The 23,288-nt window shown below is 36.6% G+C and overlaps 1 protein-coding gene across 1 annotated transcript; it reads right to left on the bottom strand.

The window, feature by feature from the left end:
- Positions 1 to 7,197: 7,197 nt before the first annotated feature.
- Positions 7,198 to 15,241, bottom strand: Smp_050920 (transformer-2-related). Its single transcript, XM_018798345.1, has 4 exons — positions 14,437 to 15,241; positions 12,490 to 12,875; positions 11,243 to 11,417; positions 7,198 to 7,966 (listed from the first exon to the last, which is right to left on the bottom strand). Exons 1-4 carry the CDS (start codon positions 14,514 to 14,516, stop codon positions 7,624 to 7,626), a joined length of 984 nt encoding a protein of 327 aa, XP_018653296.1. The 5' UTR covers positions 14,517 to 15,241; the 3' UTR covers positions 7,198 to 7,623.
- Positions 15,242 to 23,288: the final 8,047 nt, after the last annotated feature.

Genomic DNA, 23,288 nt, shown 5'->3' with positions numbered 1-23,288 from the left:
TAGCTTCAATTGACTCATGATTTCAACTATATTAAGATATCATCATTTTGTGTAATTTGATTATGGAAGACCTGTCTACATAATTTTGGGAACTATTTATGTACTGTTATTATATATATATCCTTATTATATAACTAATAGATATCTAGATCATATGTATTCATATGTCTCTCACTACAAGCTTTCATTTGACCTATTAGCTACTATCATGCGATTTATTATTCTTACGTTGTCCTCAGTCTATTAGTTACAGTATCTCACATCCACAGCCACTTTTGGCTTGGTCTTGAATAATTGTTAATTTCTATTTCATAGTATGACGCGGTCTGGTTTGCTTGCATGTAAGCAAAGTATGTCTGAAATATATGATTTATACAATGGAAGCTGAGATCGTGTTCTGGACTCAACAGGCACGGCAAGGCAAAGGAATCAATAAGGACTTGGAGTTGACTTTAGGCTGCTCGTGTTAGTTAACACGCCATTGGTTTGGCACAGTGTCTAGGTCATATAAATCGGTGTTCTAATTGATGATTTGATCACGTGGCATTTGACATAGAAAATTTTATGTAAGAATATATAGAAAAAGGAAACACTGGAATTTCGAACATATTTTTACGCAAAATAATGAATTAATCGATGTGTTTTCAATGGACAGGAGAGTATACCGTAACTGTAAGTAGAGTATTGGAATTAACAAGTTTGTTTCAGTGACTAAATAAGAATGTTCAGCTGATGATATGCGATGACTAACTTGTCAATAAAACTTACGTTTTCAATAGAATGAGCTACTACTTATAAAGATTGTCTAAAGGTAAGTGGAGCTTATCAATCGCATTTTGGCAATTGTTGACTGAAATCTAATCCACATGTTAAACGTATAGGCAGCAGATAATAAACTATACAAGATAAAAGCCTCATGTTTACAAAATGCTTGAATACCATGATGTACTTTGGTAATGCGTTAGAAAAATAGTAAAGTCAAACGTGTCTGGCAATAGCATCGTTATTTAGACAGATTTTCTGTGCTTTAGGAAATAATAAAATCCACCACTGTGCATGGTTTATAGTATCTGGGTAACTGAAAACTCGGAAATGAACAACTAAAGTGGATAATTCAAAAAAATAGTAACGTACTTTGATAAGAATTACATCAAAAATAATATAAACTGGTTAAAACTTGTCAAATTGAATTACAAACCCAACAAACCAAAGCACATTGAAAGTTGGACACGCACTGAAACATCGGTTATTTTGATGGAAAATCATAAACTTGGATTACTTGAATGACAAATATCTTCAAAAATCCTTTGGATATTGATGAAGATCGTTAGCGACCACTACTTTCTTCACCTTTAACATGATATTCACGAATATTTAAATTGACTATATATCAATCTATTCATGAAAATTATCAAAGTTCATTATACCACCCACTTATCACATGACACAAGTAAATTCATCACAGTTACGTGACAAGTCATACATACAAGTTTGTTATTTTGTTGATGTTGTTTTGATGAAACTAATTGCTCTTTGATTGTTGCACTCCTGACGTCATAATGCGTGGTCTACTTTATCATCAAACATGCACCAACTTCATTTTTATATAAGCTCATAATTTGATTCCATCATTGCTTAATCCGTTAATCGTTAAGCCTTTTAGTAAATCTTGTTATCAATTAATGACTTGAAATTCAAAATTAGTGCCTGTCGGCTAAGTGTAATCATTAGGAAGCTTGGGACTCCTTTCAAAAATTTTGATCCACGAAAGTTGTATCATTGATATTAACCTAGTCAGATAATGACAGGTGAGCAGCAGTCCAAGATATCACTGGTCAATGATCAAAGCCTAGAAAAACTTGATGCATAACCGAAGTTACTTAATAATTAAACCAATAACTATTACGTTATACACTGCGAACAGTATAAAAATTATTAAAAATCATGCGTACACCATCTTCATCACTACTCTTGATATGTAGATGTAGTTAGTTTACCTAAAATCCTGTATAGGTAGAAAAATATTTATAAATTGCTGAACAGCTAATTGTTTACTAAGGTACAATTCATGCCAATTTGTTTGGTCTTTGCTGATGATTCAATTTATGAGATGCATACTTCCGATTTTTATACTTGTCGGAAAAAACTTATGATATATCTGCAACTTTATAGAATCTAAGTTCTGTAAGTTCAGTCTACTAACATTAATATTGAGTAAGTGCAAGTTCCTTAGACATTATTTGAGATGTTCGACTTTGGATAATGTTATATACTAGGGAACAAGTAAGTACGGATAACTTGCAGAACCTATTATTGGACTATTATTCTTGTTGTATAACTAGATTATCTATCTCTATATTCATCTCATTGTAAGCTTCAATTTGACCTATCGATTATTATTATATGATTTACTGTTCCTAAGTTATACTCAGTTTATTGTCTCCCACGCTTACATTCACATTTGGCTTGGTTTTGTACAAATATTATTTTCTATTTTATAGTGTGATGTGGTCTGCCTGTCTGATATATAAACAAAGTATGCTTGAAACAAACGATTCATATTGCCGAGGCTGCTATTGGTGTTCTGGACTCAAGTGGACGGTCTAGGTCGATTAAGGACAAATAAGGACGCGAGTTTACTCATACTGATTAAACGTCCTTGATTGTCACAGTGTTAAGGTCGTTGAGGTCGTATTCTATTGGCGGATAATTCACGCGAGTTACGTCCTTGTTTAATTTGCAAAGTCATAACAAATAAGCGACGACCTTGAGCAAGTCATAGTAATTGGCTACAACCTTGATCAAGACATAACAATTGGCGACGGCTAGGTCAAGACATAACAGATAACCTTAAAAAAACTACCTCGTAAAAATACAACAAGTGCAATGTGAGTATCAGTGGAATGTAGGACACTTCAGTGGGGTGTACCTGCACCTAATAGTATATTCAGATGAGTCCAAAGTATGATAGAACGCGACAAATTCCACCTATACTATATCATCTTGTGTCACAATAGTTATAACGAGGCAACCTGCACAGGATGCCCATATACTAAACAAGATGGATCAAATTTCAGTCAAAAAATATGAACAACGATATAATTCAAAGCATTTCAAATAGAACTATATATTGTAAACAGGTGTGTATAACAAAATCCCTTTGTCATACGCTCCATTTGAACAGGTTTAATCAATAAATTGATTATTTGATTACAGTGAAACATAATAAAATTACAGCAACTAAGTTGAGACAACCAATTCACATTATCTGCCCAGTTTTATCCCATGGACAAGGAATGTTATCCAATCACTCGTAATACATCAAACGTTTACCTGCATTTCGGAATCTGACTTGCAAAAGTAGAGATTTGCGATCAATTAATCAATAAACTTGTTACTGTGGACAACGTAGTTTGAGAATTAATTATTATTTATCAGGACTGAAGCCCTATTTGACATAAGTAGTATTTTGAAAAATGATGTTCGACATTGAAACAAATATGTGAGCGGATATAAGTAAAACTGTAAGTTAAAATAGATCTAAAATGTGTTTCACACAAAGGACAAGTACCAATCAAAGTACTGGCAACAATTCCTACTCGTAATTTACACAAATCGATGTGTTTTAATCGAATCTTAGACTCATATAATCGAGTTAGGCGATAACCAGACTCTGAGTGAAACACCAACTTGAAGTTCAAAACAAACGAATCCTATGAAAAAAAAAGTTATGTATTTCCAAACAAATAACAAGGAGTAATATTATTTCACAGTTGATCATTCGTAATATTGATAAGATAAAAACAAGGTTTTAGTAGAGACATTAAATATAATGTAAAAAATAACTGGAAATATGGGAAATAAACTTTTTTGGTTGAAAGTGTTTACTATCAAGAATTTTTTTTATAAAACTAAGGATAAATAAACAATGATTAAAATGTTCAGAGTTTATGATCAATTAAATTGTTCGAAATTTCAATTCCTTCACATTCACAAAACGCTGACGTTGGAAAAGTACGGTGACAGTTAGAGTACAATCAATTTCAAATACAGGAACTTCATACTGTCCACATAACTGATGAGGACAGTAAAGGATGAATTGTCAATGATTATCATAATTCCTTTCCATATATTACCCCCAATAACTTTATCAACACTATTAGACGCACATTTAAATCGTAAATAAGTAACACATTTAGTAGGAGACAACAGCTAAATGAATTATTCATAGTATCAAGTATAGTGACTAGTCATGCAAGCTGATGATGGTAACTAAATAAATACAATTCAAATTCAATAAATGTAATTTTTATTCGATTAAGCAGTTTCAAGATAGTTAATTAGAAGTTATTTAGTATAATGAATTCATATACAACGATTATTTAGTATATGTCAGCACAACAACTTTCCCTGTCTATTTTTATTAAATCAAAGTGGATTACAGCAGTTATTCTTCTGGATACAAGTTACCCGGTTGTTCAGAATAAATATATGCAGCAATATCAGTGTAATTCAGGATTATTTATTTTATCTTTGTCTAGTGACACTTAAGTATGTTAACAATCCACGTAAACAAACAAGTACATCTATCAATACCATACGGACCTTGAAGACTGTAAGGCTTCCCATTAACAAGAAATAAGCTATTATTAATCAACAATCAGTCAACCAAACACATTACATTCCAGTGCATGTTTTGCGATAGAATCCGGTGTTCATCTTGTTGTGTTAACGAGGTATGGCAACTTGGACCGATGCATACATGTGCCTGGACCTACGTTGCAGCTGACTGACTAACTTTGCGATAGAACATTTTTTTAAATGACTCTTGAGATCAAATCATTTATAAGCATTTACGAAGCAATATTCATCAATCACATGCACGTATGGCATTGTGTTTATGGCACGTAAATATTAGTAACTTCCTGTAAACCCGTTTACATTCTGTCGAGACTGAGTAAAATTGGCTGACTTACATTTAAAGAAAATACAACTTCAGAAAATTAGACTTGTTTTTTATTCAACTTTTTGGTGGATATATTTTGCTTCCTCTCACCGACTTAACTGATTGAATCCTTCTCATATTTTTTGCTGGTTGATTCTTCTAAATAAATATTGGGATTTTGAATTTTTTGCTACAATCTGTGGCGTATTTCAGCTTGAAATTCAGTTATAGCAGATCGAATAAATTGACGACACACCGACGTAACTTCGCACCAACCCTTAAAACAATCAATTTTAAGAACGCCTACAAGCATTATTAAAATGAAGTTAACATGTAGGCAGTTGGTTAGCAAGTAAATTGAACGAAACGAAGTTCTGGGTTTTGTTTACACATTTGCAATCAGGATTCTATGAAAGCTCACTTTGTAAGATAATCACACTTTTGAGACTGAGTCAACAAGATACATTTTACACAACTTGAAAGCCAGACAAAATGTAGTTACAAAAAAAGTATTTAAATATGATTTATTTTCAGATGAGTTTTGAGAACGTTAACACCGGAAAGTTGCACATGATATGGGTGCATTAAAAAGTGATATACATTTGAAAACTATCCAGAGATTAGAAATCTTGTAGTTTGTTACATCAGATGTAATAAACGCGGCTGATGGGGGGGGGAAAACCTCAGTGATTTCAACACGTTATAAATAGACACAGAAGTTGTTGCAGAAATAATTTTTGTTACATGGTAAGAAGTAGAAAGCGTTCACATCACTCAAGAGGTTTGCTAAGATACCGAAGAATCAAACGAAAATAACACCAAATTAAAAAAAGGACTCAGTTGGAGTTGTCCGTTTTAAAATGTACGCATTTTAACTGATTAAATGCCATTTATTACGACAGATTTAAACCGATATTTACAATGAAATAATGATAGAGAATAGTCAACAAATATTCAGAGAATATTTACAAAGAGAATGCTGACCAACTTTAAGGCTTGGACAAATTTCGAAATGACCTCAATATTCAACACAAGCAGTATATATGACTTTTGCCGGGTGTTATGAAAGTTAACCCAGTTTATTATACGTTTTGTTCTAGTGTTTACAAGGATTGTATTCTTTTACTCTAACAAAAGTCCCGGGAATTCAAAAGTGTACTACTCCAATTCAGCATTCTACTATTTTTATAATCCTTTATTTTAATATATATATAATAGTACTATTGTTGTGGAAAGCAGTAATTTGGGTACATGTAGCTGCGTTGGTGACTGCAGTTCGATGGATTGATATGAGGTACAAAATTGCTGTGATTAAAATGAGCCCCATTCTTTTAAAAACCTTTTATTTTAATGCAGAATCCGTTACTTAATTCTTTAGCTGAATCATTTTTAGAGGATATTTAACAAAAACAGCAAAAACCATTATATGAGCGCTTTTAAAGCTAATTGACGGGAATGTGTATAAAGAAATCTCAATAATCGAAGGTTGAAATAGACTAGTTTCCACGCTATGAGGCTTATATTACTGGTAGAATTTCGATAATCTTTCGATGAAAAACCCGATTCTTAAGAATGAAAATGACTTCGCATAGTGATAATCCATGGAGGCTGACACACGCAAACATGGTAAGTTCATCACTATAAATTCTGGAGAACATATGCAGGTCGTATTCCGAATTCATGATTTATTCAATTCCGATTTCCTGGAGTTTAGTAAGGATTTTGATTATTATCTCTGCATTTGTGATAGATTATTCTTGTTGAATGTCCGTTTTTCTTGAAGAAGAGCACTAAATCAATAGTCCTAATATTTTATTGATGTAAGTAATTTAAGAACGACTGTTGCATATGTAGAGTAACACATCTGATGGAAAAGTTCCGTTGAGCACACACAAATTAAGATTTCTAAAAGACTAATATTATTTAAGTTCAGCTTAGAGAGATGTTAGGCAATATTCATGGATAACCATAACTGAAAAGCACAATGGGATCCAGAAAACATTAGGAAACAAACAAACGTGAAGACGCAGTTATGTAAAAAACGGTATATATACATGAAAAGCAGCCGTAAGAATAGTTACGCGGTAGTAGTCGAAGTGGGATCGACGATTATCTTAGACAGTGGACAACTTCTAAGTGCACACTAAGTTAGAACCCGTATGCGGAAAAACTGGAAACTTCCCGAATATTTCATATCTTCATCCATCGTTCATGCAATTATATTATATCGATATATCCATGAATCCATAGTGTTATTTGCTTTCTCAGTAGCATGTAAAGATCCAAATCCCACTCTCCAATGTACATCTAGGAAATTTCATGAGATTAATCGATTTATTCTAATACTATTTCACTCATTTTTTTTCCAATATACTATTCATTAAAAGTAGTGAGAAAAGAGGAGAAAACTCAACTTCATTTGATTAGATACTTGGTATTGAGCCACTCTTGTTCTTCATAAACGTAGTAAGCACTGTAGCTAACGCGTAAAACAGTTCTTAAATAATGAAAGACGACGTACACGTTTACTGTCCCAATGAAATTGAATTACACAATCAAATTAACTGAAAACCAACAACATAATGGAAAGCAGTAGTGATATTCAGCCAGTTTTCACGTAAATACAATAAGTCTATTTTTTAAAGATACAGTGGTATAAATTTAAATGCATTTTGCTATCAGTGTGTTGTAGAGCTGTAGTTCATAGACGCAAACTCATTTTTAGGTTGGCGTCGCATGTTATACGCATTACGAATCACATTAGAACGTGGTTGACGAGAACGACTTTGTTGGACACCATTGTTTGTTCTCACTATGCGACTACGGCTATTTGAATTGTATGCTAACGAATTACGAGGTCGGCTGTTTTCCTCTGGGGACTGATGGTAACGATCAGGTCGCTCACCTGTTGAACGTCGAGATACTCTTTGAGAAGGACGTGATCTGGAACTTCTATCCCCGTACGTAGATCTCTGGTGCTCTGCAAAGTTCGACCGGCGTCCAGATACGCCATGATTTAGTCTAAAAGAATAATTTCAGAATACTTGCGTCGATATGTCCCAAATATAGAAAAATTCTAGACTGGTAATGTTTAAAATGACTGAGAAAGGCAATTCAGAGATTAGGAAAAACGAATACACATCGTCTTAAAAATTGAGTTTCTAAAACCAATCATACAAACTCGATGGTAAATAATAATAAACTGTACCGTACTATGCATACTTGTGACTTTTGCATAAGCATGCCATGCAAAACGGGAATACCGAGAAAATTAATACTACTGGATTTCCCTAACTGGACCTAAAAAATGTTTATCCAGAGCTCATAAGTTTGATGGGTTAAGTGCGTGATGTAAATTTTTAATAAATTCGAATTATCTTAATGAAACTATCGATCAATAATCTAGGCAGTACGTTTTTAACTACTAAATGAGGAGTTTGATTCCTGTTAAATTCAAGTTGATAATAGTTGAGAGGTGCACACTGAATTTAACTGAAAAATTATTATACGAACATGAACACGAATACTAGACGAACAATAATATCAGCCTAATATTAACTTAATAATGGCAATGTGTTCAGTGAACCGATTTACCTGAAATTTTTTAGCGTAATGAAAGTTATTTTTGTGTTGAATTCCCTATCAAGTAGGGAGCTTTGAAAAAAACCATGAGGTTTGTTTAAAAGTACTTTTTACGCTAGATGATTCAAAATTCCGCACAAGGACAATGCTTAGGATATGTAGTTACGTTCTCTGATGTAACAATATCGCAAGATGAAAGAACTGCATTCTTGTTTATGCTGTCAATTATAGAACTCTTCCAAGTCACATTCTTGAATTCGCAAGCAATAAGAAGGCAATAGAAAAATGACTCAGTGACAACAGCTTCTAATAATTGTTTCCCGTATCCAAAAGATCTTTAGTAAAACAACCGCAGAAAGTTTTTTCAACTACTTGACAACCACAATAACGATGAGATAAAATGGTCTTAGTTATGAATGAAAGTCCATGTTCAATGAGATTTAAAAACACTATCAGCGTGAAAAGCAATGAAACATATTTTTAACTCTGATATACAGCAAAAATTCGGCGTTCTGTCCTGTTTAAGTTTTGAACGATAGCACTGAAGACATTTTGAAAATGTTGCATATAGGACCCAGTTTCATTTCATTCATGTTGAGTAACTATTGGATTCTGAAAATTTGAGTTGTATATGTTGTCACCACACTAGCACGTGTAAGATCCTCCAGTTTTTTATCTTGCTTTTTCCTCAGTTGTATGTTATAAATTAGAAAGTTGGCCATTACGCTTAAAATAATTGCTGAGGTAAGACTTGCTATCTCCTGGATATTAAGAATTGTTGGAAGTAGAACTGACTTCTCATGTTCAATCAGAACATGTCAAAACTCCACATAAGGTATAGCGTCTTTCCTTTTGGTAAATGTTGAAGTAGAAAATTGCCATATGTAGACTTACTGAGAACGAAGCATAACCCAGCATTCGGTAACTGTATCATAGGCTGAAGACTAAGTACATGGAACATGCAGGAATGAGATGTTAACTAAGTATTGAAGATAATACAAGAGATGTTTAATGTGATATTATTAGTCACATGCTTGGCTTCGCGTTACGACACCAACCGAAAATTTGAAGACTAGTTATAGGATAATTTTAAAGGGCATTGAGTTGTATGAAGAAGTTTAGTATCTCTTTACGTTGACTATTAATTGTTGAGGACTTTGGGCGACGTGGCTCAGATGCATTCATGTTGATTTTTTGTCGATCTTGAGTCCCAGTGTTGCTTCATACATACCTTTCCATTTTGTCTTTTCATATAGTATTCTCAGGATTTAGTTTTTCGCATTATAATTTCTACTAAATTATTTTGATTCTTTTGCTATTTAGCTTGTTGATTTCAACTTTAATCTACATTTGTGCCCGACTCGACATTAATTATGACTGACTGACAAAGCTATTCCGTAGTGTACAACAGTATCAACTTCTACAGAGTTGTTCACCAAATGAGATTGTTTAAACGTTTTATACTTCATGTATTCAACTTGTTAATCATCTCACAGTAATCATTCTTGTAAAAGTCGTTAAAATAAAATATTGAGTAGATTAGCATACATATTGTTGAGTTTAATATATCACTAGGCCTTATCCATTCGACTCATTTAAGAACCAAGTTATGACAACTTACATAGATTCACAGGTGTGACAAGTTTAACAGAGATCATGTCTGACTGACTTAAGTTGTCGCACCATTGTATTGTATACATGCATAAATAAACGAAAAGTTCCATAAATCTCGCTATTTTAATTTGTTTTGAAGTAAATCCAAACTAGTCAACATGAATGTTGGTTAAGTAATCTGTACATAAGATTTCGACTGGTATGATTAGGTCTTTAATAAAAATTTATTCATTACAACCACCAAGACATGAAGTCAATAGTCGTTGATCAAAAATTTGTGTATGGAAGTCTGAGTATTCCATGTGAGATTGTTGAGACATTGGAAATCAATTAATGAAAAAAAAATCCGTCAACAGAGATTATTGACAAAAATTGTATTCAGTATTGCCTTGTCTTAATATCAATGGTGTGTCATTACATTGTTTCCTTATACTTGAATCTTCTTAACACACAGAGAGATGACATTTCTTGTGTCATATCCGAATGATTTTTTTTGTCTTTGTAATTATTTTATTTTCTTGTAGGGTTATTATGGAATGTCGAGTCGACGAACTTCTGTGTTGGAATTTTAACTTTTCTCTCTACATGTTGTTTCTTGATAACATTGTGTTGAAATTTGGAAAGGACATTGGATACACAGTAAAAACACACTGGATATAATTAACGATGTTTAAGATCAAGATGAATCCATTAGAAATAGTTAGTTTTTGCATCCTTCATTTAGTAATCTTCATTTGGATACTTTAAAGTTTTCTGTTTGTGTTTTTTAATAAACTATCAGTATGAGTACAGTACTCCATATGTATCTTCAAAATGTATGAAGAAACAAATATAAACACCTTTTATATGTGAAAAGATAGGTATTTCATTTATCAACAGATAGACAACTGTCGATTAGCTGAAGTTACTCCAATATCCAAAGCTGAGACTATACTCTGGTTTTTAGTTGTTATTATCAATGTCAGTAAACAAGAGAGCTAGCGAAGTACAGAAGTGAAACGGGGTGCAAATGCACGAAAACAAAAAGAATACGCAAACCACAGGTTACAATATATACATGAATGATATTTAAGTCATCCTTATTATACTATGAAAATTTACCGTTTTTCTTTGCCCATATATATTCCAGGTGTAGGATTGTGTGGTCGCTCAGTGTAGCTGTAATCAATGCGAACAATACGATCATGTAGTTCCAAGCCTCGAGCGCATGCAGCGCGCGCTGCACGAGCACATTCAATAGACCGAAAATATATAAATGCGAAACCACGTGAACGCCCTGTTAATAGACAATTAAAAGCATGAAGAAACATGAAATAACATAAGAACAACATTCCTATCCAGGTGATTAAAACAAATCTTGACAACAGTGGAAACTATTGTGAAGATGGTGAACAACGTGTACATAAATACTTTTGTTCAAAAAACAACAGAGAAACGTTTTCACAACTGTTTACGTAGGATGAGCAATTATAGTGTTTGGCAGCTAATCTTAATCATATACTCTGAAAAAAACAAGACTAACTATCCAAAAACTAGTTAACAAACACCGAAATTTGGTAATGAAATTACTTACTTATTCACGCCTGTTACTCCCAATGGAGAATAGGCCGCCAACCAGTATTCTCCAACCCATAATGTCTTGAACCCTCCTTTCTAGATCTATCCAACTTTCGTTCATTCTTCACATGTCTGTCTTCATTTCTCGACGTAATGTGTTCGTTGGTCTTCCTCTTCGCCTTTGACCTTCAGGATTCTATGTGAGGGCTTGCCTTGTGACACAGTTAGCTGCTTTCCTCAATGTGTGTCCCATCCACTTCCAGCACTTCTCCCTGATTTCTTCGTCCACCGGAATCTAGTTTGTTCTCTCCCAGAGTAGATTGTTGCTAATAGTTTCCGAAATATCTTGCGTGGACAACTGTTAATAAACAACTGTATCTTCTGGATGATGGCTTTCGTAGTTATCCAAGTTTCCGCCCCATACAGTAGAACTGTCTTGACATTTGTATTGAAAATTCTGACTTTGGTGTTGGTTGACAATTGTTTTGAGTTCCAGATGTTCTTCAATTGTAAATATGATGCTCTTGCTTTGCCGATCCGCGTCTTCACATCTGCATCAGATCCACCGTGTTTATCAATGATGCTGCCCAGATGTGTAAATGTTTTCACATCCTCCAGTGGAAATGAAATGTCACTTATCATACTTATTTTGTTTCTATTCATTTAACACAGATATTGTGGTACAACTGGGCACAAAATAGTATGCGCTATACTTCAATCTAACTATAAGATTGAAATACCTTGTAAACACCATACTAACGAACTAAACAGATTAATCTACTTCGACTTACCAGATAAATTATCTTGAACAAGTTTTATTTCCTCTATTTCGCCGTATTTTTTCATTATGTCGTACAAATGCCGTTCCTCGGTGCGCATGGACAATCCAAAAGCACCAAGTACACGAGATGGTTTGGGAGGAGATGATTCGACTCGACTATCCATTTTACTACGTTTTCTCGGGACAGGACTAGTGTTTGAATCACGACTGTACCGCGGGTCTTGGCGAAACTTCTCCATATCATGTTTACTACGTCGAAGTTCTTTACTGGGGGAAACATATTCCTTGTTTGGATTGTAGTAGTCATATTCCCTATCTTTTAAGTCATTTTCGAAAGGCATTCGTGACTGGAATGGAACATCCCGATAGCGTTTTCTTGAAACAGAATTTTCATATCTAAAACGATAAAAAAATAATACATCATAAACCCTATTCTATATTAAGTAGCTAAAGCATCCTAACCAACGATAAGATTAAATAATTCCTTTAGAAGTATCTACATTTTCCAAATAATCTCGGTTTGAAAGGGCGAATTTAGTGAAATGTACGGTAGGATAACGCTAACTCATGTATTGAACACAAATTATAGAAGATATTTAATAGAGTTACTAAAGAGCTCAACAAAGCATGCAGACCATAGCTAACGAATCCACATATGAAAAGTACGTTTTATAATTATCACCTAAATATATATCCATATCTGAGATCAACAACAAGTACAAAAATACGCAACTCAGCAGTTGTTAACAAACACATGTGCTAGACCATGGATCATATCCATAATCTAAGTTCCGATAGTATTTCCCAGTCGTCCAGACATCTGTTAAAATATTACAGTCATTAAAAACAAGATCTATGATACAACGTAAATTAGACTTCAGAATTCGGTTTTTCCGCTTGCTCAATCTGAGTTTCATTCAAAAGAGTTAATGGTTACTGTGTGAAGTGAGACAAAATTAAGACTGAGTTGGATTTAACACAAAAATTTACGTTTTCTTGGAGAAAGTTCAGTTAGATCTATAACTGGTACATCAGAGAAAAGTCTTCGACCAAAACTTAGTAGACTTAATTAAAGAACCACAATAATAGCAAAACAAATACATTGTCTGTAGACCACAAATTTCATTAATTTCTTACCCAGCTGCTGAGGTTATTAATAATTTGAATAGCAATAATTCAACAATTATATTTAAGTTTCTATACAATACTACGAGCTACATCGATCATGATTGCAATACACTGGATATACAAACTTTTACTAGTGTGGTATACAAATTTACGACGCTGGTTGATGGCCGTATCCGAACCAATAAACGCTAAAAATCCACATACTTTATAAAACAATGTAGTTTCAAGTATTTGCCCCCAAATGCCCTGGTATGGTCGAGAGTGGGAAGAGTCCGCTCTCCCTCTCGAAATACTCTCACATAGCCATGCGTAATATAGCCTCTGTCAGGGAAGTTCTACTCACTGCCTACTCGTGGCATTTCTGTTGTTTACGAAAATGAGAGGACGAAAAGGGAATGTCCGGCGCTATAATCGGGTGGGTGGATGTGGAGTGTCCACCTAGGGGAGTTGGGAAACCCTGATTCCAAACCAATGGTGGTGGATATGGGCTCCAGTATCCTCACGGAACAAATGGCGTATGAATCAATCGTTGGTCACCGGCCATCATGGGACTGTATCTCCTCACGATGCTCCACTGCCTTGTGGATCAGACCTTTTGGCCAAAGACTCCGGGTGTGGCCCCTTAAGAAAACCACCTGCTTCAGTTTGGGCACCTCAGCAGTATCACAGCCCTCACACAAATCTCATTTGATTTGTGCGGCGCATATGTATCTGGTGCTTCCTTGTACCAATATTTATGTGTATAAATAAAATAAAGTCTCAAGTATTTGGACTTGCTAATATACAGGATGACTCCTAATAAATACGAACTACCAATGACTGCACTTACGCATGCTCAGCATGGCGAGAACCGTTACGGTAGTCCCGTCCACTATCTCGATTCGAATATGATATCATGTCGTAGGCCATTTAGGACTTGGCTTCTAAAAGTTTAGCTGAGAAAAAAAGGAAAAAAAAATTTAAAATGTCAATGCATCAAACTAATTCACCAACGCAATTAATCTAATTACCTTAGCAACTAACCCATAGATTAGTGTGTGTTAAGATTTTCGAGGAAAATACTGTGAAAAGCAACGACGATTTCAGTTATTGAGGAACTTCGATAATTACTAAAGTGCAGTGTGCTTACTTCGCATAACTTTGATCAACAGCGACTCATTGTTTACCAACGCTTGTGGGACTTATTCTGACATTTACCTCATATTAAGTCTATTAACACTCATGGATTATTAATATATAATGGTAAATGTATTCATTCTTTAAATCTAATTTAAATAAGCTAAATCACCAGGTACTTGAATATGAGCCACTATGTGAGGGCAAATGATACTACTCGGTTATCCAAACTGAGGTCGGTGGAGTGAAGTTTGAACCAGGAATTAAATGAGTGAAAGTAGAATTCCTTAACCACAAGACTACTGCTTCTGCATCCTGAAGTCCATTGAACTAGGATTTTGTATGAAACTGATTTCACATGGCTTAGGTAGTAGAAAGTGGAACTATTTACGTTCCTAACTCGATTGCAACTGAAACATTGAAACTGGTAATTAAGCTGACGGATCAAAGTATGTCTACATGGGGATTATACGGTCATACAAAGGAAAATCTAGGGGAGGAAATGGGAAACCGAAACTGAGAGCGCATACGAAATAGCAGATGATAAAATACCACTAATTCTAAGTGTATATATCATTCATTCAAAATGCTGACAAACTCAACCAATTTAAGATAGCTTTCAACAGCAAGTGCCAAGCCTGATAAGATTTGCTCAAAGAGGAAACTACTATGAAGAATAACTGGAAAGTGATCAAAACAACATTAACATCAACGTGTCAGATGTTGGGCCGCGAGGAACACCATCATGAGGAATTGATCTCTATCGAAACCGTAGACAAGATTCAAGAAAGGAAGAACAAGACAACAATTACCAATAGCCGAACAAGAGCAGAGAAATTCATGGCACAAGTTGAACACAGAAACAAACAAGCAAGTGAAGAACAGCATTATAACTGACAAGGATAAATACGTGGAAGAGCTAACAACGACAGCGGATAAAGCTGCAAGAGGAGGGAATATGAAACAACTATATGACACGAAGAAACATTCTATTCGGGAAGATTTGGGAGGAAGAACAAATGTCGCCGACAGACTGGAAAAAATACCTCATCAATATACCAAAGAAAGACCTGAGCAAATGTGAGAACTATACAGGCGCCGCATTAGTCAGTACCAGGAAAGGTTTTCAACAGTGTTGCTGAAGCGGATGAAAGACTCAATAGACGCTCAACTTTGAGATCAACAAGCTAGATTCCGTAAGGATCAGTCGTACCCAGGCTAAATAGCGACACTACGGATCATTATTGAACAACCACTTGAATGGAACTCGTTACTATACATCAACTTCATTGACTACGAGAAAGCGTTCGAGTGCGGAACGCATGACCTCATGGAACCTTCTTCGACACTATGGTGTGAATTCATACGACGGACTACACTACAAAGTGGTGAACGGAACATAGTTGACAAACGCATTCCAAGTGAGGATCGGATTCAGACAGGACTGCTTACTGTCTCCCTTTCTTCTGACATTTGACTGGATTATGAAGACATCCACATCGGACGGGAAGCACGGAGTAACATGGACAGCTTGTATGTAACTAGACGATCTGGCCTTCGCTGATGACCTGACCCTTCTATCTCATACACAAATGCGGGTGAGAACAGTCAATGTAGCAGCAGTCGCTGTATGGATAAGCCTCGACATACATAAGGGAAAAAGCAAGATCCTCAAATACAACACGGAGAACATCAACCCAGTCACACTTGATGGAGAAACTCTGGAAGAGGTGGAAACTTTTACGTATCTGGAAAACAATATCGATGGGGGTGGAGGATCTAATGCAGACGTAAAGGCGATGACTGGCAAAAAAAGGGCAGCATCCCTACAGTTGAAGAACATATGGAACTCAAAACGACTGTCCACCAATATCAAAGTCAGAATCTTTAGTAAGAAGGTCAAGACAGTTCTACTGAAAGGAACTCAAACACCGAGTCACAACAACCACCATCAAAAAAGAACAAGTATTTGTAAACAATTGTCTACGTAAGAAACTCAATGTTTGTTAGCTGGACACTATCAGCAACAACCCGTGGCTAAGAACAAACCAACTTCCAGCTGAGGAAATTAGAAAAAGACGCTGGGGTGACTAAGACATACACTGCAGAAACCACCAAACTGGATCACGAATAAAGTCCCAACTTGGAATCCTGAATAAAAAGGGGGAAAGAGGAAGACTAAAGAACACAATGCGTCGGGAATCGGAGACAAATATCAAAGGAATGAACGGCACTTGGTAAAAACTAGAAAGTGGAGCAAATGACAGAGTTAGTTTGAGAGTTCTGATCGTCGTCATATGCTACACCACGAGGGGTAACATAAGTAAGTAACCCAATGAGCTTTCAATCCTGATATTATATCACTAGTGAAATATACATACACGCAAAAGAAAAGCGTATAGGTTTGAGAGGCTAGTTTTATACTACTCACAAATTTAAACTGTATTCTTTAATACCTCTGTCGTATTGAAATTGACAAACTAATCCCTGTAGATACAGTGAACGAGTCATATGAATATTATGCACCACACTTTTATAGGCAGAACTGGTGAACTATTTTCCCTGGATTACAAAACAACATCTAAAAAAACTAAACTAGACAGGTAGAAGTGAATGCTTCCATACACACTAATTGCGAAACACAAAACTTACATAAACAACCGACCACCTATCTTCTCAGTCAAAAGTCGCGACTAATTCAGCTATTTGACCTACTCAAACACGTACAGGTGTTCCAAGGTAAAATGAAATCATGAAGTAACCCTTCACACACAAATAATGAAAATTTGTTATTATTATGTTAGCTTACTGAAACCCTTTCACTTCTGACAGTGCATTCAAATAAATCTCATAGAACTAAGAATGATTCAAACCTTAAAGCAACTTGGATGGAAATTAAGACTTGGCGTGGCAGCAATAATGAACTTTCCGTCCCTTGATGTATATCTGCAAACAAAAGCAGAGATTTCTTGGTCATCGAGAAGTACATATTTCTGTTTTGAAGTGCAAAAACATTATTTAATAATGGGGGAATTGATTGAATATTAAAGCCTAGAGTAACTTCCCCCCAGTATCTTCGAAGCGAAAACAAGTGTTGAATCTCTTTTTAAATATCTTTTAAACTCAGTGAAGGCCAACCGACTTCCTTCTAGTTACGTTTCGGCCCCGTGTGGTCGGACAGTAATACAGGAGAGTAGTTGCAGTGATTTAGTCCGAGCATTGCTTAGTTCCCCTAGATTGTCTTTCTCGCACCCATAACTTTTGATAATTTGCTGTTACATAGAAATACGATGATTTCCTTGAACTTTAACAGCCATTTAGACCCCATTACAGTCTAGGAGTCGATTGTTTAGGGATCACCCACTCAATTAAATGAAGAAAGATAACGGTACCGAACTATGCTTTCCAAATATTATAAAGCTTGTCCAATACCGTAATAACTACGAAGAGAATAATATATGTGATATGGAAAAGAGGTTACATAGAGTAACCACACCTGGATGTCTGAGCCATTCCACACCGATAGTGTACCTGCATTCACAATTTCTGACCTTCTCTATGGTGTTAAATGCCGGATGTTGATCTTTTCAATTATCGTAGGTTCGATTTCAGAGATCTTGTGGTCGGAAACCCATACCACTACAGATTTTCCTCATCAATTATTCAAATCTTGGAACCCATGTTGAAAATGTATAAGATTACGGCTGAAAACGTATGGGATGCCTTCGAACCTCAATCATCACAAATAACCCGTGTGTACACCATACCAGGTGATGAGATTGCACGGCAAATCCTTTGGCTTCCATTACTCATGGTCACTTCCCTACTCCTCAGCATGGTAAAGGACACGTAGCACCTGCTCAGAGTGAATCAACTCCTTCAAATTTTCTAAGCACTCGTAACTCTGAGCTTGCTTAGATAAATACATTTGCGTTACATTAAGCGGGGTTATAACACAATCTCAAATATCAGCACAAGACTTCTTATCATCATGTCAAAGCTGGAATTATTTCCTAAAGATCTACGCACCGAATTTCCGGCTACCGTTCGTAATTTGTACATCCAATTGCGGCTCATTTATATAGAACCAGCTTTTACCACTCGGCGTTCGGTACACATAATCCTTTATACGTAGTACGAACAAATTCATACAATACTGAACTAATGCAATCCCTTGTACAGCACGAGAATAGAGACAACTTTTAAAGCATAGAAAAACACTAGTTAACCCCATGCCAAACCTTCCCCCTTTATCCGGACTTCGGACCGGCGGTAGCCCCCGAAGGGACTACAGGCGGAATGCTAGATACAGTAAACAACGACGAAATTTAAAGAACAACAATCGGCTAGTTTGTAGTGGTATTGGTTACTAACTACATGGTTCTTGAAGCTGAGCGTATAATTACTGGGAAGATTTACATCCAATGATTTAACACCTTGGGAAGGTCAACAATGGCGAGCGCGGGAACAACCGATAGGCATGGCAGGGCTCGGCCACGCGGATGTGGTCACTTTACACGACTTATTGTTTTTTGTATTGAATATATTACTCTCTACCCAGAAAAAGTGTTCTTCGTAAGTGTTAAACTCAATGTTGATGATTGTCACGGTAGAGAAAGTTAGTGTAGATGAAGATGTGACTTGTAGATTAGGTAATTACATCATGACAAATTTACCATCTTGATATTAGGTCCATAATTGCAGTAGTGAAGATAAATGTAATAATACCGATTTCGACAATAATTCCACACTTTCGTGAAACACAACTGTCAGGATTTCGCCTGACTTGACTAACCTTCTGAATCACTTGACGTTGATGAGAATCGGAAATTAACACAAAGTGCAAAGCACATAAGTCAACAAAACGTAGACAGTACACGACTGTGTTATAGCTGTACACCATATAAACCACTTCGTTATCAAATCTTATGCCTGATGGAGTAGTTAATAACTCCTAATCACAATTTTGTGCCGCATCACAACTTGGAGAGCTAGAGTTTACGCAGGAAAGACATGTATTTTTCTAGTATAACATACTGTTATTTTCTTTTGAAATGCAGCCTTCAGTATCTAACTATAACAGAAATTCCACTGATAAACGCATCTATAATAGCATCACTGTATATAATCTATAGTTCACGGGAGTTTGTACTAATCAAAGTGAATCTGACTATGTGATCTACCGCTAAAAAGCACTGAATTCAATCGTACCCATTCGTCAATAATCAATAACTCCTCCTGTAGCTCCTTCAGAGGCTACTGCCAGTCCCAAGCCTGGATAAAGGAGAAGGGTTAGGCATAAGGTTAGCAACCCCATCCCGTAGAAAACCAACTCGCTAAAAAACGCTAACCAAAAAAAATTATTCAAACCATTTAAACTCTGCTCTGAGAGTTGAAGGAATAATTATGACGTCTCATGATGGAAGCCGAGTTCCTTCGGAAGTCATGAGGCCGATGCACCTTCTGACAACCAGAGCAACACTCTTTATAGGTACATGGAACGTGCGGACAATGTGAGAGACCGGAAGAGTCTTCCAAATTGCTGCAGAAATGAGGAAGTACAAGCTGGAGGTGCTTGGAATCAGTGAAACACATTGGACGCAGGTAGAACAACAACGACTATCTTCATGGGAACTTCTGTTATACTCCGGTCATGAAGAGGAAAATACCCCCCACACACAAGGAGTGGCATTGATGCTGTCCAGAAAGGCACAAAATGCACTTATAGAATGAGAATCTCATGGACCGAGGATCATCAAAGCCTCCTTCAAAAGAAAGAGTGAGAGCATTACAATGAACGTCATCCAATGCTATGTGCCTACCAACGACTAAGATGAAGACGCTAAAGACCAATTCTACGATAGGCTGCAGTCGATCATCGACTAGTGCCCAACAAAGGACCTGACTATTCTGATGGGAGATTTCAATGCCAAGGTTGGAATGGACAACACTCTATACGAAGATGACATGGGACGACATGGATTGGGAGAAAGGAAAGAAAATGGTGAGAGATTTGCAAACCTATGTGCCTTCAATAAACTGTTTATAGGCGGCACTATATTCCCATACAAACACATCCACAGAACCACATGGACTTCACCGGACCACACTACACGGAACCAAATCGACCATATCTGCATCAACAAAAAGTTCAGGAGGATGGAGGATGTGAGAACCAGGAGAGGAGCTGATATAGCATCAGATCATCACTTGCTGGTCGCCAAGATGAAACTAAAATTTAAGAAGCACTGGACAACAGCGCGGACAACTTCACAAAAGTTTAATAGGGCTTTTCTTCGGGTTACTGACAGACTCAACAAATTCAAGATAGCCCTCAACAATAGGTTCCAGGCCTTTCATGACCTAATCACTGGAGTGGGTACTACTATGGAGAGCAACTGGAAAGGTATCAAGGAGGCAATCGTTTCAACATGTCAGGATGTTCTGGGCCAAAAGAAGCACCATCACAAGGAATGGATCACTGTTGGGACACTGGATAAAATTGAAGCAAGGAGGAACAAGAAGGCAGCAATCAATATCAGCCGAACAAGAGCGGAAAAAGCCAAGGCACAAGCCGAATACACAGAAGTAAACAAGCAAGTGAAGAATAGCATCGGAACTGACAAACGTAAATATGTGGAAGATTTAGCAATGACAGCGGAAAAGGCTGCAAGAGAAGGAAACATGAGACAACTGTATGATACAACAAAGAAACTTGCTGGATATTACCCTAAGCCAGAAAGACCAGTGAAAAGCAAAGAAGGCAAAGTAATCACCGACATTGAAGAACAACAGAACAGGTGGGTAGAACACTTCAAAGAGCTCTTGAACCGACCAGCTCCACTGAACCTACCCAACATTGAAGCAGCACCCATGGATATCTCAATAGATGTTGGCCGACCAACTATTGAAGAGATCAGCATGGCCATCAGACAAATCAAGAGGCACTGAAAGTAGATGTAGCAGCAACTGCAGAGATACTCCATATCCTCTTCAGTAAGATTTGGGATGAAGAACAAGTACCAACAGACTGGAAAGAAGGACTTCTGATCAAGATACCACAGAAAGGCGATCTCAGCAAGTGTGATAACTACTCTTCTCTCAATACCAGGAAAAGTCTTCAACAGGGTATTGTTAAACAGAATGAAGGATCCCGTAGACGCCTAACTTCGAGATCAACAGGCCGTATTCCGTAAGGATCGATAGTGTACTGACCATATCGCAACTCTATGGATCATTGTGGAACAATCAATCGAATGGAATTCATCACTCTATATCGACTTCATTGACTACGAGAAGGCATTTGATAGCGTGGACAGGACGATACTATGGAGGCTTCTTCGACACTACAGCGTGCTTGAGAAGATAGTCAATATCATGCGGAATTCCTATGATGGATTAAACTGCCAAATCGTCCACGGAGGTCAACTCATTGACTCGTTCGAGGTTAAGACCGGTATCAGTCAAGGTTGATTAGTCCCACCCTTTCTCTTTCTACTGGTGATCGACTGGATCATGAAGACGTCAACATCTGGGGAGAAGCACAGGATACAATGGACAGCTAAGATTCAGCTGGACAATTGACACTTCGCAAATGATCTGACTCTTCTATTTCACACGGAACAACGAGTAAAGGAGAAGACGAGCAGTGTAGCAGCAACCTCATCGGCAGTAGGTCTCAACATAAACAAAGGGAAAAGCAAGACTCTCCTATACAACATGTACCAATCGAATCACACTTGACGGGGAAGCTTTGGAGGATGTGAAAACATTTACACATGTGGGCAGCATCATTGATAAACACGGTGGATCTGATGCAGATGTGAAGACGCGGATCGGCAAAGCAAGAGCATCATATTTACAATTGAAGAACATCTGGAACTCAAAACAATTGTCAACCAACACCAAAGTCAGAATTTTCAATACAAATGTCAAGACAGTTCTACTGTATGGGGCGGAAACTTGGATAACTACGAAAGCCATCATCCAGAAGATACAGTTGTTTATTAACAGTTGTCCACGCAAGATATTTCGGAAACTATTAGCAACAATCTACTCTGGGAGAGAACAAACTAGATTCCGGTGGACGAAGAAATCAGGGAGAAGTGCTGGAAGTGGATGGGACACACATTGAGGAAAGCAGCTAACTGTGTCACAAGGCAAGCCCTCACATAGAATCCTGAAGGTCAAAGGCGAAGAGGAAGACCAACGAACACATTACGTCGAGAAATGAAGACAGATATGTGAAGAATGAACGAAAGTTGGATAGATCTAGAAAGGAGGGTTCAAGACATTATGGGTTGGAGAATACTGGTTGGCGGCCTATTCTCCATTTGAAGTAAGAAGTATAATTACGTAAGTAAATAAATATATAAATGCAAAGTAATCCATCTGCGACATGTTGCAGACTATAGTTACAACTTAGGAAACTCCTATCTAGAAGTTTCCTAGGTCGAAAAAGATTTATGAGTGTTGGTACCCTACGACTTGAAGTCACACGCTAACTGTGACAGAAACGCATTTCAAGCAAACCTTGCACTGGTAACATTGAAGCGCATTTTGGGC

The sequence above is a fragment of the Schistosoma mansoni genome, chromosome 6 (assembly GCF_000237925.1).
Source record: "Schistosoma mansoni strain Puerto Rico chromosome 6, complete genome".
NCBI classification, from domain to species: domain Eukaryota; kingdom Metazoa; phylum Platyhelminthes; class Trematoda; order Strigeidida; family Schistosomatidae; genus Schistosoma; species Schistosoma mansoni.
The sequence above is the reverse complement of the archived record's forward strand: the minus strand, read 5'-3'. Positions and strand labels throughout refer to the sequence as shown.